This window comes from Jaculus jaculus, chromosome 6, assembly GCF_020740685.1.
Source record: "Jaculus jaculus isolate mJacJac1 chromosome 6, mJacJac1.mat.Y.cur, whole genome shotgun sequence".
NCBI lineage: Eukaryota > Metazoa > Chordata > Mammalia > Rodentia > Dipodidae > Jaculus > Jaculus jaculus.
The window spans coordinates 65,859,335-65,873,788 of record NC_059107.1 but is presented as its reverse complement, the minus strand read 5'-3'; the positions used below and the strand labels follow the sequence as shown (position 1 = coordinate 65,873,788).

The window sequence follows — 14,454 nt, the reverse complement described above, 5'->3', positions numbered from 1 at the left end:
GACTGGACCTCTTTTTGGTTGGGAGACTTTTTTATAACTGCTTTGATCTTCATACTCATTATAAGTCTATTTAAATGCTTTATCTCATCTTGATTTAAATTTTGCAGGACATGTAAATCTGCAAAATCATCTATTTCTTTCATATTGTCACGCTTAATGGAGTACATGTTCTTAAAGTATGTTCCTTTGATTTTCTGCATTTCTTTGGTATCTGTTGTAATGGTGCCTTTTTCATCTCTAATTTTACTAATTTGTGTATCTTTCTTTCTCTCTCTCTTTTTTTTTTTTTTGCTCTTTTTTGTTTCCTTATTGGTTTGTTTTTTTATTTTAAATATGTTTTTTATTTGAGAAGAGATAGAGAATGATAATGGGAACATCAGTACCACCAGCCACTGCAAAAAAAAAAAAAAACACTTCAGATGTATATGCCACCTGTGCATCTGGCTTGTGGGAGTCCTAGGGAATCAAAGTGGCTTAACCACTAAGCCATCTCTTTAGCCCTTCTTTTTGTTTTGTAAGGTATGGTTTCACTCAAGCCTAGGTTCACCTGGAATTCACTCTAGAGTCCCAAATTGGCCTCCAGCTCATGGTGATCTTCCTACCTGATCTTCCTGAATGCTGGAATTAAAGGCATTGGCTTAATCTTAAAAATAAAAACAATTTTAAAAATTAAAGCTGGGCGTGGTGGCGCACGCCTTTAATCCCAGCACTCGGGAGGCAGAGGTAGGAGGATCACCGTGAGTTCGAGGCCACCCTGAGACTACATAGTGAATTCCAGGTCAGCCTGAGCCAGAGTGAGAACCTACCTCGGAAAAAAAAAAAAAAAAAAAAAATTAAACTGGCCAAGCCAGGTGCAGGGGCTCACACCTTTAATCCCAGCACTTGGGAGGCAGAAGTAGGAGGACATAGGTTAGCAGACGAGGTTAAACAGCAGGATCCTTCAATTTGTTGCCTCCAGGAAACTCAACTTTCTACAAAGGATGGGCACTCTTTTAGGTTGAAAGTTTGGAAAACGGTGTTTCAAGCAAATGGGCCAAAAAAACAAGCAGGGGTTGTTATGCTAATATGTGACAAAGTAGACTTTAGTCCAACATTGGTTAAGAAAGATAAAGGTTACTTTATATTGATTAAAGGCACACTCCAACAGGAGGACATTTCATATATGCACCTAACAAGGGGGCTTCCAACTTCATCAAACAAACACTATTAGACCTAATATCAGAGATAACACCAAACACAGTTGTAGTGGGTGACTTCAACACCCCACTCTCATCAATTAACAGGTCATCCTGGCAAAAAATAAACAGAGAGGCATCTGGATTAAATGAGGTAATAGAACAAATGGACCTAACAGGACATTTCATCCAAAGGCTGCAGAATATGCATTCTTTCCAGCAGCACATGGAACATTCTCTAAAATAGACCATATATTAGGACACAAAGCAAATTTTATCAAATACACTACACATTATGGTAGAAGAATTTATTGTGGTTGTTCTCTCCTTAACCCCACCCCCCACACAGGCTGCATTTTGCTAGAAGCTCTGAGTCTCTCCCAGTGCCCAGCTCCAGAATTCAGAACAGTGGCCCAACGACCCAGCCAGCAACATGAATGAAACCAAAATCATCCAAAAAGGTAACTGGGATTGCACCAGGGAAGGGTCTCACTTGGTTACAAGCTGACTTGGAACCTTTAACAGACAAGAAATCTTAACCTCTCTGTTGATAGAGGATCTGGTTCTTATAATACCTACTCTTACATAAATACTTGGTGCTGTTTTTGATTGAATGTGTACAGTATTTAGTTAAATTTTAGAATCTACCTATATTTCATTCTACTCACCCTACTTGAATACTCCCATAGCAGGCAAACTCAACCCCTAGGAACACCTTTGTAGATACTCTGAGGATCTTAAGAGCCACACCTCACACCTTAAGCTCCTACCCTGAACATATATAACATCAGATCAATTGATACAGCTAAGGATACCCAGCGAGCTAGAAAATCCAAGCATTAACTTAATCCAAGATGCAAATATATATACATTATAATACAAGAAACACAAAAAAGAAAGACAATATAAAACCACCTAAAAGTATTAACGCATCAGAAATGACCTCCAGTGAGAATGAGTTAGAGGAAATGCCTGAGAAAGATTTCAAAAGAATGATTGTAAATATGCTCAAAGAAGTAAAAGAACAAATCAAAGGAGTCAAAGAGGAACTCAAAGAGGAAATCAAAGGAATCAAAGAAGACGCAGGACACCAATTTCATGAAATAAAGAAGGCAATACAAGACATACATAAGGAAATAGAAATAATAAAGAAAAACCAGTCAGAATTACTAGCAATGAAGAACACAGTTAATGAATTAGAAAACTCTGTAGAAAATCTCACCAGTAAAATGGATGAAGGAGAGGACAGAATATCTAAGCTAGAAGACCAGGTGGCATATCTAATACAGTCCAACAATGAGAAAGACAAACTTATAGAAAAGTATGAGTGGGAATTTCAAGATATTCGGGACACTATGAAAAGATCAAATATAAGAATTCAGGGCATAGTAGAAGGAGAAGAATTCCACTCCAAAGGCATAGGAGGCGTCTTCAACAAAATCATAGAAGAAAACTTCCCCCAATAGGAAAATAGGTGCCAATGCAGATAAAGGAAGCCTTTAGAACCCCAGCCAGACAAAACCTGGAAAGAACCTCTCCTCGCCATTTTATAATCAAACTACCAAACACACAATCCAAAGAAAAAATATTAAAAAGAGTTAGAGAGAAAAATCAAGTTACCTACAAAGACAAGCCCATCAGGATTACAGCAGATTATTCAACACAAACTTTAAAAGCCAGAAGAGCTTGGAGTGATATATTCCAAGTTCTGAAAGATAACAACTGTCAACCAAGGTTACTTTATCCTGCAAAGCTATCCATTCAAATAGAGAAAAAAAGGACATTCCAAGACAAAAGCAGGTTAAAGGAGTATTTGAAGACAAAACCAGCTCTACAGAAAATACTTGATAGAATCCTCCATGCTGAAGATAAGGAAAAGCACACATATAAGGAACCTGGAAAAAAGAAGCAATACTCAAATGCTAGTTAACACAAAAGAGCAAAGGTAGAACAGGAAACACAAAAAAATGGCAAACATAAATACACACCTTTCAATAATATCTCTTAATACCAACAGCCTCAATACCCCAATCAAAAGACACAAGTTTGCAGACTGGGTTAAAAAGCAGGATCCTACAATTTGTTATCTCCAAGAACTCACCTTTCTACAAAGAATGGACATTATCTTAGGGTGGAAGGTTAGAAAATGGTGTTTCAAGCAAATGGGCCTAGAAAACAAGCAGGGGTTGCTATCCTTATATCTGACAAGGTAGACTTCAGTCCAACATTAGTCAAGAAAGATAAGGAAGGTGACTTTATTTATTTATTTATTTATTTTTTTTTTTTTAATTTTTATTAACATTTTCCATGATTATAAAATATATCCCATGGTGATTCCCTCCCTCCCCACCCCCACACTTTCCCGTTTGAAATTCTATTCTCAATCATATTACCTCCCCATTACAATCATTGTAATTACATATATACAATATCAACCTATTAAGTATCTTCCTCCAGGAAGGTGACTTTATATTGATTAAGGGCACACTCCAACAGGAGGACATTACAATCCTAAACATATATGCACATAAAATGGGGGCTCCCAAATTCATCAAACAAACACTATTAGAACTAAGGTCACAGATAACACCAAACATAGTGGTGGCGGGTGACTTTAATATCCCACTCTCATCAATTGAAAAGTCATCTTGGGAAAAAATACACAGAGAGGCATCTATACTAAATGAGGTCATAGAAGGAATGGACCTAGCAGATATATTTTCATTCATTTCATCCAAATGCTGCAGAATATACATTCTTTTCAGCAACACATGGAACATTCTCTAAAATAGACCATATATTAGGACACAAAGCAAATCTTAACAAATTCAGGAAAATTGAAATAATTCCTTGCATTCTATCTGACCACAATGGAATTAAACTACAAATCAATAGCAAGAAAGGCTATAGAGCACACACAAAATCATGGATACTAAACAATACACTACAAATGATGAATGGGTCAATGAAGAAATCAAGAAGGAAATCAAAAAAATTATAGAGTCAAATGATAATGAGAACACAACATACAAAAATCTCTGGGACACAATGAAGGCAGTCCAAAGAGGTAAATTCATAGCTTTAAGTGCCCATATTAAGAAATTAGAAAGGTCGCAAGTAAACGACCTAATGCTTCACCTTAAAGCCTTGGAAAAAGAAGAACAAGGCAAACCAAAAATCAGTAGATGGGAAGAAATAATAAAGATTAGGGCAAAAATTAATGAAATAGTCGGGCTGGAGAGATGGCTTAGCGGTTAAACACTTGCCTGTGAAGCCTAAGGACCCCGGTTCGAGGCTCAGTTCCCCAGGTCCCACGTTAGCCAGATGCACAAGGGGGCGCACGCGTCTGGAGTTTGTTTGCAGAGGCTGGAAGCCCTGGCGCGCCCATTCTCTCTCTCTCCCTCTATCTGTCCTTCTCTCTGTGTCTGTCACTCTCAAATAAATAAATAAATAAAAATTAAAAAAAAAAAACAACAAAAAACAGTTCTAAAAAAAAAAAAAAAGAAAAACAAAAATTAATGAAATAGTAACAAAAGATCCCCCCAAAATTAATGAAACAAAGAGTTGATTCATTGAAAAAATAAACAAGATTGATGAACCTTAGAAATTCTGCCCAAAACAAAGAGAGAAGAGACACACATTAATAAAATCAGAGAATGAGGTAACATCACAACAGATTTCAGAGAAATTCAAAAAATAATAGGAACATACTATAAAAGCATATAATCCACAAAGTATGAAAATCTGAAGGAAATGGATGATTTCCTTGATATATATGACCTACCTAAATTAAATCAAGATGAGATTAATCACTTAAATAGACCTATAACAAGCATGGAGATCTGAACAGTTATCAATAAACTCCCAACTGAAAAAAGCCCAGGCCCAGATGGATTCACTGCTGAATTTTACCATACCTTCAAAGAGCTAACACCATTGCTTCTTAAGCTTTTCCATAAAATATAAAAAGAAGGAATTCTATCAAATTCCTTCTATGAATCCAGCATCACCTTGATACCCAAACCAGGCAAAGATAGAACAAAAAAAGAAAATTACAGACCTATCGCCCTCATGAACATAGATGCAAAAATTCTCAACAAAATATTGGCAAACAGAATACAAGAATATATCAGAAAGATCATTCACCCTAATCAAGTAGGCTTTATCCCAGAGAAGCAGGGATGGTTCAATATACGCAAATCTTTAAATGTAATACAATATATAAACGTGTTGAAGGACAAAAATCACATAATCATCTCATTGGACGCAGAGAAAGCATTTGACAAAATCCGACATTCCTTCATGATAAAAGTCCTACAGAGGGGCTGGAGAGATGGCTTAGCAGTTAAGTGCTCGCCTGTGAAGCCTATGGACCTCGGTTCGAGGCTCAGTACCCCAGGTCCCACGTTAGCCAGATGCACAAGGGGGCGCACGTGTCTGGAGTTCGTTTGCAGTGGCTGGAAGCCCTGGCGTGCCCATTCTCTCTCTCTCTCCCTCTATCTGTCTTTCTCTCTGTGTCTGTTGCTCTCAAATAAATAAATAAATAAATACTAAAAAAAAAAAAAAAAGCATATTAAAAAAAAAAGTCCTACAGAGACTGGGAATGGAAGGAACATATCTCAATATAATAAAGGCTATTTATGACAAGCCTACAGCCAACATATTACTAAATGGGGAAACACTGGAAGCTTTTCCGCTAAAATCAGGAACAAGGCAAGGGTGTCCACTGTCCCCACTTTTATTTAATATAGTTCTGGAAGTCTTAGCCATAGCAATAAGGCAAGAGACACACATAAAAGGGATACAAATTGGAAAGGAAGAGATCAAGTTATCATTATTTGCAGTTGACATGATTTTATACATAAAGGACCCTAAAGACTCTACTAGCAAACTGTTAGAGCTGATCAAAACCTACAGCCATGTAGCAGGATACAAAATAAATACACAGAAATCAGTAGCCTTCATATATGCTAACAACAAACACACAGAGGATGAAATCAGAGAATCACTCCCATTCATAATTGCATCAAAAAAAAATAAAGTACCTTGGAATAAAACTAACCAAGGAAGTAGAGAATCTCTACAATGAGAACTTTAAAACTCTCAAGCGATAAATTGCAGAAGACACTAGAAAGTGGAAAAACATCCCTTGTTCCTGGATTGGAAGAATCAACATTGTGTAAATGGCAATCTTACCAAAAGTAATCTGCATATTTAATGCAATACCTTTCAAAATTCCAAAGACATTCTTTTTTTTTTTTTTTTTTTGGTTTTTCAAGGTAGGGTCTCACTCTAGTACAGGCTGACCTGGAATTCACTATGGAGTCTCAGGGTGGCCTTGAATTTATGGCAATCCTACCTCTGCCTCCCGACTGCTGGGATTAAAGGCGTGCGCCACCACGCCTGGCCCAAAGACATTCTTCATGGAAATAGAATAAACAATCCAAAAATTCATTTGGAATCACAAAAAACCTGGAATATCTAAAATAATACTGAGCAACAAAAATAAGGCTGGTGGTATCACCATACCTGATTTTAACCTATACTATAGAGCCATAGTAACAAAAACAGCATGGAACTGGCACAAAAGCAGACATGTAGGTCAATGGAACAGAATAGAGGACCCAGATGTAAGTCCAGGTAGCTATAGCCACCTGATATTCGACAAAAATGCCAAAAATACTCATTGGAGAAAAGATAGCCTGTTCAGCAAATGGTGTTGGGAAAACTGGATATATATCTATTGAAGGATGAAAATAGATTCTTCTCTCTCTCATGCCCAAGAATTAAGTCCAAATGAATTAAAGACCTTAACATCAGACCTGAAACTCTGAAACTGCTAGAGGAAAAAGTAGGGGAAACCCTTCAACATATTGGTCTTGGCAGAGACTTTCTGAATACAACCCCAATTGCTCAGTTAATAAAACCACTGATTAATCACTGGGACCTCATGAAATTACAAATATTTTGCACTGCAAAGGACACAGTGAATAAAGCAAAGAGGCAACCTACACAATGGGAGTAAATCTTCACCAGCTATACATCTGACAGAGGATTAATAACTAGGATATACAAAGAACTCAAAAAGTTACATAAAAAGAATTAAATAAGCCAATCAAAAAGTGGGCTATGGAGCTAAATAAAGAGTTCTCAAAGGCAGAAATATGAATGGCATATGAGCATCTTAAGAAATGTTGTACATCATTAGTCATCAGGAAAATGCAGATTAAAACTACATCTCACTCCTGTCAGATTGGCCACCATCATGAAAACAAATGATCATAAATGTTGGTGGGGATGTGAAAAAAGAGGAACCCTTCTACACTGGTGATGGGAATGCAGTCTTGTCCAGCCATTGTGGAAATCTGTGTGGAGGTTCCTAAAGCAGCTAAAGATTGATCTACCATATGACCCAGCTATAGCACTCCTAAGGACTCATGTCATTTTCTTAGAAGTATGTGCTCAACCATGTTTATTGCTGCTCAATTTATAATAGCTGGGAAATGGAAACAGCCTAGATGTCCCTCAACTGATGAGTGGATAATGAAGATGTGGCACATTTATACAATGGAGTTCTACTCAGTGGTAAAGAATAATGAAGTTATGAAACTTGTAGGAAAATGGATGGATCTGGAAATGATTATACTAAGTGAGGTAACCCAGGCCCAGAAAGCCAAGCGCCACATGTTCTCCCTCATATGTGGATCTTAGCTACAGATGATTATGCTTCTGTGTGAGAAGGAAAATACTTTGTAGAAGAGGCCAGTAAGTTAAAAAGGAGATATAAAGGGAAGAGAAAGGAAGGGAGGAGGGTACTTAATAGGTGGTATTGTATATATGTAAGTAGAATGATTGAGATGGGGAGGTAATATGATGGAGGATGGAATTTCAAAGGGGAAAGTGTGTGGGGGGGAGGTATTACCATGGTATATTTTTATAATTATGGAAAATGTTAATAAAAATTGTGAAAAGATAAAAATTAAGTTAAATTAAATTTAAAAAAAGAAATGCCACCATGCCCAGCTTAGTCCTGTTTATTGTATTGTATTGTATTTATTGAGAAAGAGGTAGAGAGAAAAAGAGAATGGGCACACCAGGTCTTCTAGCCACAGCAAATGAATTCCAGAGATATGTGCCCCCATGTGCATCTGGCTTATGTGGGTCCTAGAGAATTGAACCAGAATCCTTTGGCTTTGCAGGCAAATGCCTTAACCTCTATGCCATCTCTCCAGCCCTGTTCTCTGTTTTTTTACTGCCTGTTTGTGCTTGCTTGTGTTGTTGGTGGTGGTTACCCTCTGCTTGAATCTGTGAAAGGGGGTCAGTCTCCTCCCATTATATAAATTCCCCTGGATCTGTAAACTTCAAATAAATCCCTTCCTCCTCTAATCTGTGCCTGGTTTGGAAGTTCATCCGACCAACATGAAGCTGTCTACAACACCCACTAAGCCATCTTCTCTGCCCTAGAATTACGTTATTATTCTACAAGAACTTTTTGTTTATTTCTAATATTTTGTTTGAGAGAGAGGTAATACATAGGTGTGCCAGGGCCTCCTGTCACTGCAAATGAACTACAGACACATGCACCACTTTGTGTGTCTGGCTTTACCTGTGTACTGGGCAATTGAACCTTGGGCCAGCAGGCTTTAACAAGCAAGTGCCTTTAACCCTTGTGCCATCTCTCTAGGCCCTGTTTGTTTCTTTTTTTAAAAATTAATTAACTAATTAATTAATTTATTATTTATTTATTTGAGAGCGACAGACACAGGGAGAAAGACAGATAGAGGGAGAGAGAGAGAATGGGCGCGCCAGGGCTTCCAGCCTCTGCAAATGAACTCCAGACGCATGCGCCCCCTTGTGCATCTGGCTAACGTGGGACCTGGGGAACTGAGCCTCGAACCGGGGTCCTTAGGCTTCACAGGCAAGCGCCTAACCGCTAAGCCATCTCTCCAGCCCCCTGTTTGTTTCTTATGACAGGGTTGCATATAGTGCAGACCGGCCTCACTGGCTGAGGATAACCTTGAACTTTTTGTTGTCCTCTTCAGCCTCTGCCTTGTGAGTGCTGAGTTTGCAGCCCATTATGCTTGGCTTTTGTGATAGTTTGAATTCAGGTGTCCCGATAAATTCATGTATTGTGAATGATTGGTCCCCAGCTGATGGCAAGCGGGAATTGGAGCATCCTGGAGGAGGTGGTGTGAAGTGCAGGGATACTGGTGTATAGCCAGCTTCCCCTTGCCAGAGTTTGGCACATTTTCCCACTGCTGTTGTCCACCTGATGTTGGCCAGGAGGTGGTGAACAGCCTCTGTTCATGCCATCATTTTTCCCTGCCTTCCTGTAGGTTCCACTCAGGAAAGTAAGCCAAAATAAACCCTTTCCTCTCACAAGTTGCTTTTGGTCAGGTGCTTTGCCAGCAAGAAGACACTGCAACAGCTCTTTTGTCATTTATTTATTTATTCCAGATGCATGCACCACCTTGAATATCTGGCTTATGTGGGTACTGGAGAATCAAACCTGGATCCTTAGGCTTCACAGGCAAGCACATTCAACAGTAAGCCATCTCTCCTGCCCATTGTTGTTTTGAGACTGGATTTCATATAATGCAAACTGGCTTCAAGCTCCATACTAGCCAGATGCCGGGCTCCTTCCCGGGCAGGTAGTGCTGAGGGAAGGACCAGGCCTGCTGGTTCCTCCCTAGGGGTTGAGGAGGAAGATGAGTGTACGATGACTCAGAAACCTCTCCTGACCACCAGAGAAAAACCACACTGAGTTGGGAGTCTTTTCAAAGCAGGAACTCACAGAAAAAACTTGCTTTCTTACTCTGAGCAGTTACCTATATGATGTTGGGGATGAAGGCGGGGATTTTAGGATGGGGGCAGAGGTAAGGGCCAATAGTAAACTGTAATATTGAAATGGTAATTACAATTGCCACGCGGAGGTGGCAGGCCAGAAGCCATTAGGCGTCTTGCTGAGTCATAGCTGGCCAGAGACAGGTTGCCAAACTTTAGCTAGACTCAGGAAGTTCCACTAGGCCTCACGCCTGGGCCTTTCAGAGCCCAAAATCTCCCTTTTGTGTTTGTAAGAGCATTAATCACTGTGGCCCCTGTCTTAGGTTGTCCCCTTCTGGGGACTTATCCATCATTGGTCACATGGAGGGCAGGGGAGGTGGCAGTGGGTCATCTGAGGAACTTAATTCCTGAGTTGCCAGCCTGTGGTAATGTATTTTGACCTGATGAAGTTTTATTGCCTCTAGCCACTGGTGAATAAATTGTGTAATTTTGTTAATTACACAAGGCCCAACAGTGAGGATCAGGAAGAGGGGGAGGGGTCCAGGTAGAGGGAGGAGGTAGGGTAAGAAGTCATGTAAGCCCGTCCGCAGCGGGTTGTCCTGGAGGTCCCGCTGCCTCCTCTCCAAGTCTTCCTGGAGCCTCTTAATCCTGGCCTGGATGATTTCTGATTTTTTGGCATAAAAGAGGCATTTTTCCTGTAAAAACAAACATATGCCTCCCTTTTCAGCTGTTTGTATGTCTAGTCCTCTCCTGTTTTGTAGGACTACCTCAGCAAGGGAATCTAGCTGTTGTTGCAGATAGGTCTCCCTCCGCTATAATCAAAAGAAGTCATAGGGAGGGCCTCATTTCCAGGAATGATATCTACATCTGGAATTAAGGTGGCTGGGTCACAAGGACCTGTCCAATTGGTGGGCAGAAATTTATAGGCCATCCCGCCTCCACAAACATAAGCCATTTCAGAAGGCGGGCAGCATTGAGCATTGGGCTCAGTTGTGTTAAAAGTACAGAAGGATGGGCTGGAGAGATGGCTTAGGGGTTAAGCTCTTGCCTGTGAAGCCTAAGGACCCCGGTTCGAGGCTTGATTCCCCAGGACCCACATTAGCCAGGTGCACAAGGGGCGCACACGTCTGGAGTTCATTTGCAGTGGCTGGAAGCCCTGATGCGCCCATTCTCTCTCCCTCTCTCTCCATCTGCCTCTTTCTCTCTCTCTGTCTGTCACTCTCAAAAAAAAAAAAAAAAAAAAAGTACAGAAGGAAGAATGAATGTATCCCACATCTATGCTGGAATTATTAGGGGAAGGCGGGGCCCAAATGCCCAGAGGAAACATTGGGAAAAGCTGGATGGGGATGGGGAAGGTGGCTGAGCAGTTTTTTAAGGTCGTATGGGCAACTCTACTGCAAGCAGCCGGAGAGGCCCAGATTGGAGGCAAAGCCAGCAATCCTGTGCAAGGAAGGGAGTTATTTAGTTTAGCAGGGTGAAGGACCATTTTAGGAACAGTCCTCAGGGGTGGGACACTCCCTAGAGAAGTGATTGTCAGTGTCCCTTTGTTGGGACAAATATTTTAGGTCTCTTGCTGGTACCCAAATGGGTTTTTTATTTTTTTTTTATAAAGTTTTTCCATGGACAAAAATTCCATGAGCTTTATATAAGTTTCTATCAAAAAAATTCTTTTTGTTATAGAGTTTTTGTACTTTAACCACTTCTCAGTATAAAACATTATCCCAAGGTTGGGAAACAAACAAATCCTTTGATCCCAGCAATACAAACATAAATCTTAAGGGATGGCCAGTTCTTATTAGTAACATTGAATGTGTATGATCTTGTTTACATGTAGGTGTTAAAGTCTTGCTGTCAAATGGCCCAGAGCTATGGGTACAAGGCCAGCCATTTAGACAATTTTTTCCCCTTTTTAGTTAGACATTAAAAGTATAAGCCTAAAGCCAAATGTCACAGCACACTTTAAGAACTCCTGTTAGGCACAATTTGTATATCTTTAGATTGAAATCTGAAACCCACCATCACACCTTAAGATAAACAATTGAATATATTGGGGGCCATTTATTCTAATTACTACATTCTGCCCCTGGAGCCCAATAGAATTATAACTATCACACATTATAAATTGTTAGAAAAATTTTAAAATATTTAGGGTAAATAAGGCCTTTTTAGTTGGTCCTGTGGGGGTGAGGATTCCCCCTTTTGTTTTTGTAATTGAGAATTGAGAGTTTGATTAAATCTTTTAATGATAGTCTCGCCCCGGGGGTTGTATGGGATGCCTGTGGAATGTGAAATTTTTTAGGTCTGGAGAAAATCTATAAAAGCCTTGCTTATGAAGTAGAGGCCATTATCTGTTTTTTTTTTTTTGTTTTTTTTGTTTGCTTGTTTGTTTTGTTTTTTTTTTAGGGAAAAAATATGAAAGCTTTATAAATCTCCTGGGATGCAATTCCATTGCTGCATTAGAAAAATAGAATAATAGAGGGAGCGGCGCTGGCTAAGCAGTCTCTCAACACATCAACCCATATGTTCATCTTTTTCCTCTTTTGTTTCCAGCTGGAGGTTTCTTCAACTGAAGGAGTTGTCCTCCTGTTCCAAAACCTGCAGAGGCAGGATTGGACACCCCAAATGTCAAACCAGCTGATGCCATGATGCCAGGGTTGCTGAAGTTAAACCCAGACGTACTTGAGCTGCCAAAGCTTGCACTAAGACTTCCTGAGGGTTTATTTGTTGTTCCAAATCCAAATGTAGAGGCCCCTGTGGTGCTGCATCCAAACTCAGACCTAGCTCCAAATCCTCCAAGGTTTGAAGAACCAAATCCACTTGATTGCAAGCCAGTGCCAATACCTGAGCCAAATGGCATTCCAAAACTGACTCCCAGAGATGGCTGTGGCCCTGTAGCAGGCTGTGGCTGCTGTGTAAGTGTGGCAACCATGGCAACAGCTGCTGCATTTGGCATGGTGCTGAAAGGGGTGGGTCCAGTAGTAACTCTGGGTGCATTCTGCCACTTCTTGGCTTCTGCTCGCCTAGCTTCAAACACATCTACAGCATCTCCCAAGAACATTTTCCTGTAACTAAGGTACTGTTCTTTGAGCACCTTTACATTTTCATGAATAGACTGAAGTTGTGCAGCTAAAGCTACAAACGTTTGATAAATTTTCTGCATAGCCATTGATAAATCTTGAGGGGTTATATGTGAATTATTTGCTTGAGAGGCAAGATGATTTTCCAGTTCTTCAATTTGTTGTCTGTACTGCTGAAGCTGTACCTCACACTGCGGAACCAAGATTCTGAAGTAGTCAGCAGGAGCTGTGTTTTCATGCTGGAGTCCAGGTGGTGTTTTCTGGGTTCATAAAGCTATTTCAGCATTCTTTAATTCCTGAGACATTTCTATTTTCAACTTGTCAATATTGAGGGTGTTTCTCTGCAATCCACTGGCAGCTAAAGACAGAAGCTGCTTCAGAGCTTTAATGTCTTCTTGGACTTTAAGCATGGCTTTGGAAGACATTCTACTAATTTCTTCTTGAACCTGTTTTTGTTCCTTGACAAATTTCTGGAGATTTTCAACATTCTGACAGATGACAGGAGGTAGGGTTTCATTTTTCAGTGCTTTACTATCCTCTGGTCTTGTTCCTGTTTTATCACTCTTTTTATCTGATGAGGTACTAAAATCTATACCACCAAGGCCTTCACTTGAAGTGGGTGCTGTAGTTCCCAAAGACAAGGTTAAAGAATTCTGTCCAAGACCTGATGTTGCTGTATTTGTCTGGAATAGTGAACCTCCCAGACCAGCCAAGGCTCCCCCTAAAGAAAGGCCTGTGGATGCGGTTATAGTTGTGGCTGTTGTTGCTCCCAAATTGTTTAGAGTAAATCCTGTGGATGCACTACTTGTTCCTCCTAGAGTGAACCCAGTGGCAGGCTTAGATACAAAGAGTCCAGTTACAAAACCACTGGAAGGTGCAGAAGTGGCTGCTAGAGTTGCAGTGTTTCCAAGAGTTCCAAGATTGAGCCCCACAGGATTGCTAGATGTCCCAGACCCAAAGGAGAATCCTCTTCCTGTGCCAGTCTCACCAGCAGCTACGGTGGTGGAACCCAAAGCTCCGGACCTGAAAGAGAACCCCATGGACATGGTGGTCCCAGGCTCAATGCAAGTCAGCAAGCAGAGAGAGGCCGGGGCGGCTCCTCTCACCTCAAAGCCGAGGTGGGCTGGGCAGCATAGTTCTCACCCAGTACTAACCAGGCGTGAACTTTAGCCCCTGTGGAGGCGCACAGAGGCCGAAGTGGAGGTGCAGCAATGCGCTAAAAGCACGCCCGGCGCCCATGTGCTCGGCCCCATTATCTGTTTTAATTTGAATTAATTTAATTTGATTAGGCAGTGGTGAAACATTGAAGTATATGATTAATGGCATGTTTAGATTTTTTTCCAGCATGTGCTAATGCCCAGTAGGCACAGCAAAAGGTTAGTGAGCCCAGTCACAATGAGATGGTAGACTTCCCCCCT

At 40.5% G+C, this 14,454-nt stretch overlaps 1 protein-coding gene across 1 annotated transcript; it reads right to left on the bottom strand.

Annotated features, from left to right (window-relative positions):
- Positions 1-12,383: 12,383 nt before the first annotated feature.
- LOC101611524 (nucleoporin p58/p45-like) lies at positions 12,384-14,082 on the bottom strand. The gene is given in 1 exon segment (XM_045153191.1): positions 12,384-14,082. A coding segment is annotated over 1 exon segment (1,599 nt). The 3' UTR covers positions 12,384-12,483.
- Positions 14,083-14,454: the final 372 nt, after the last annotated feature.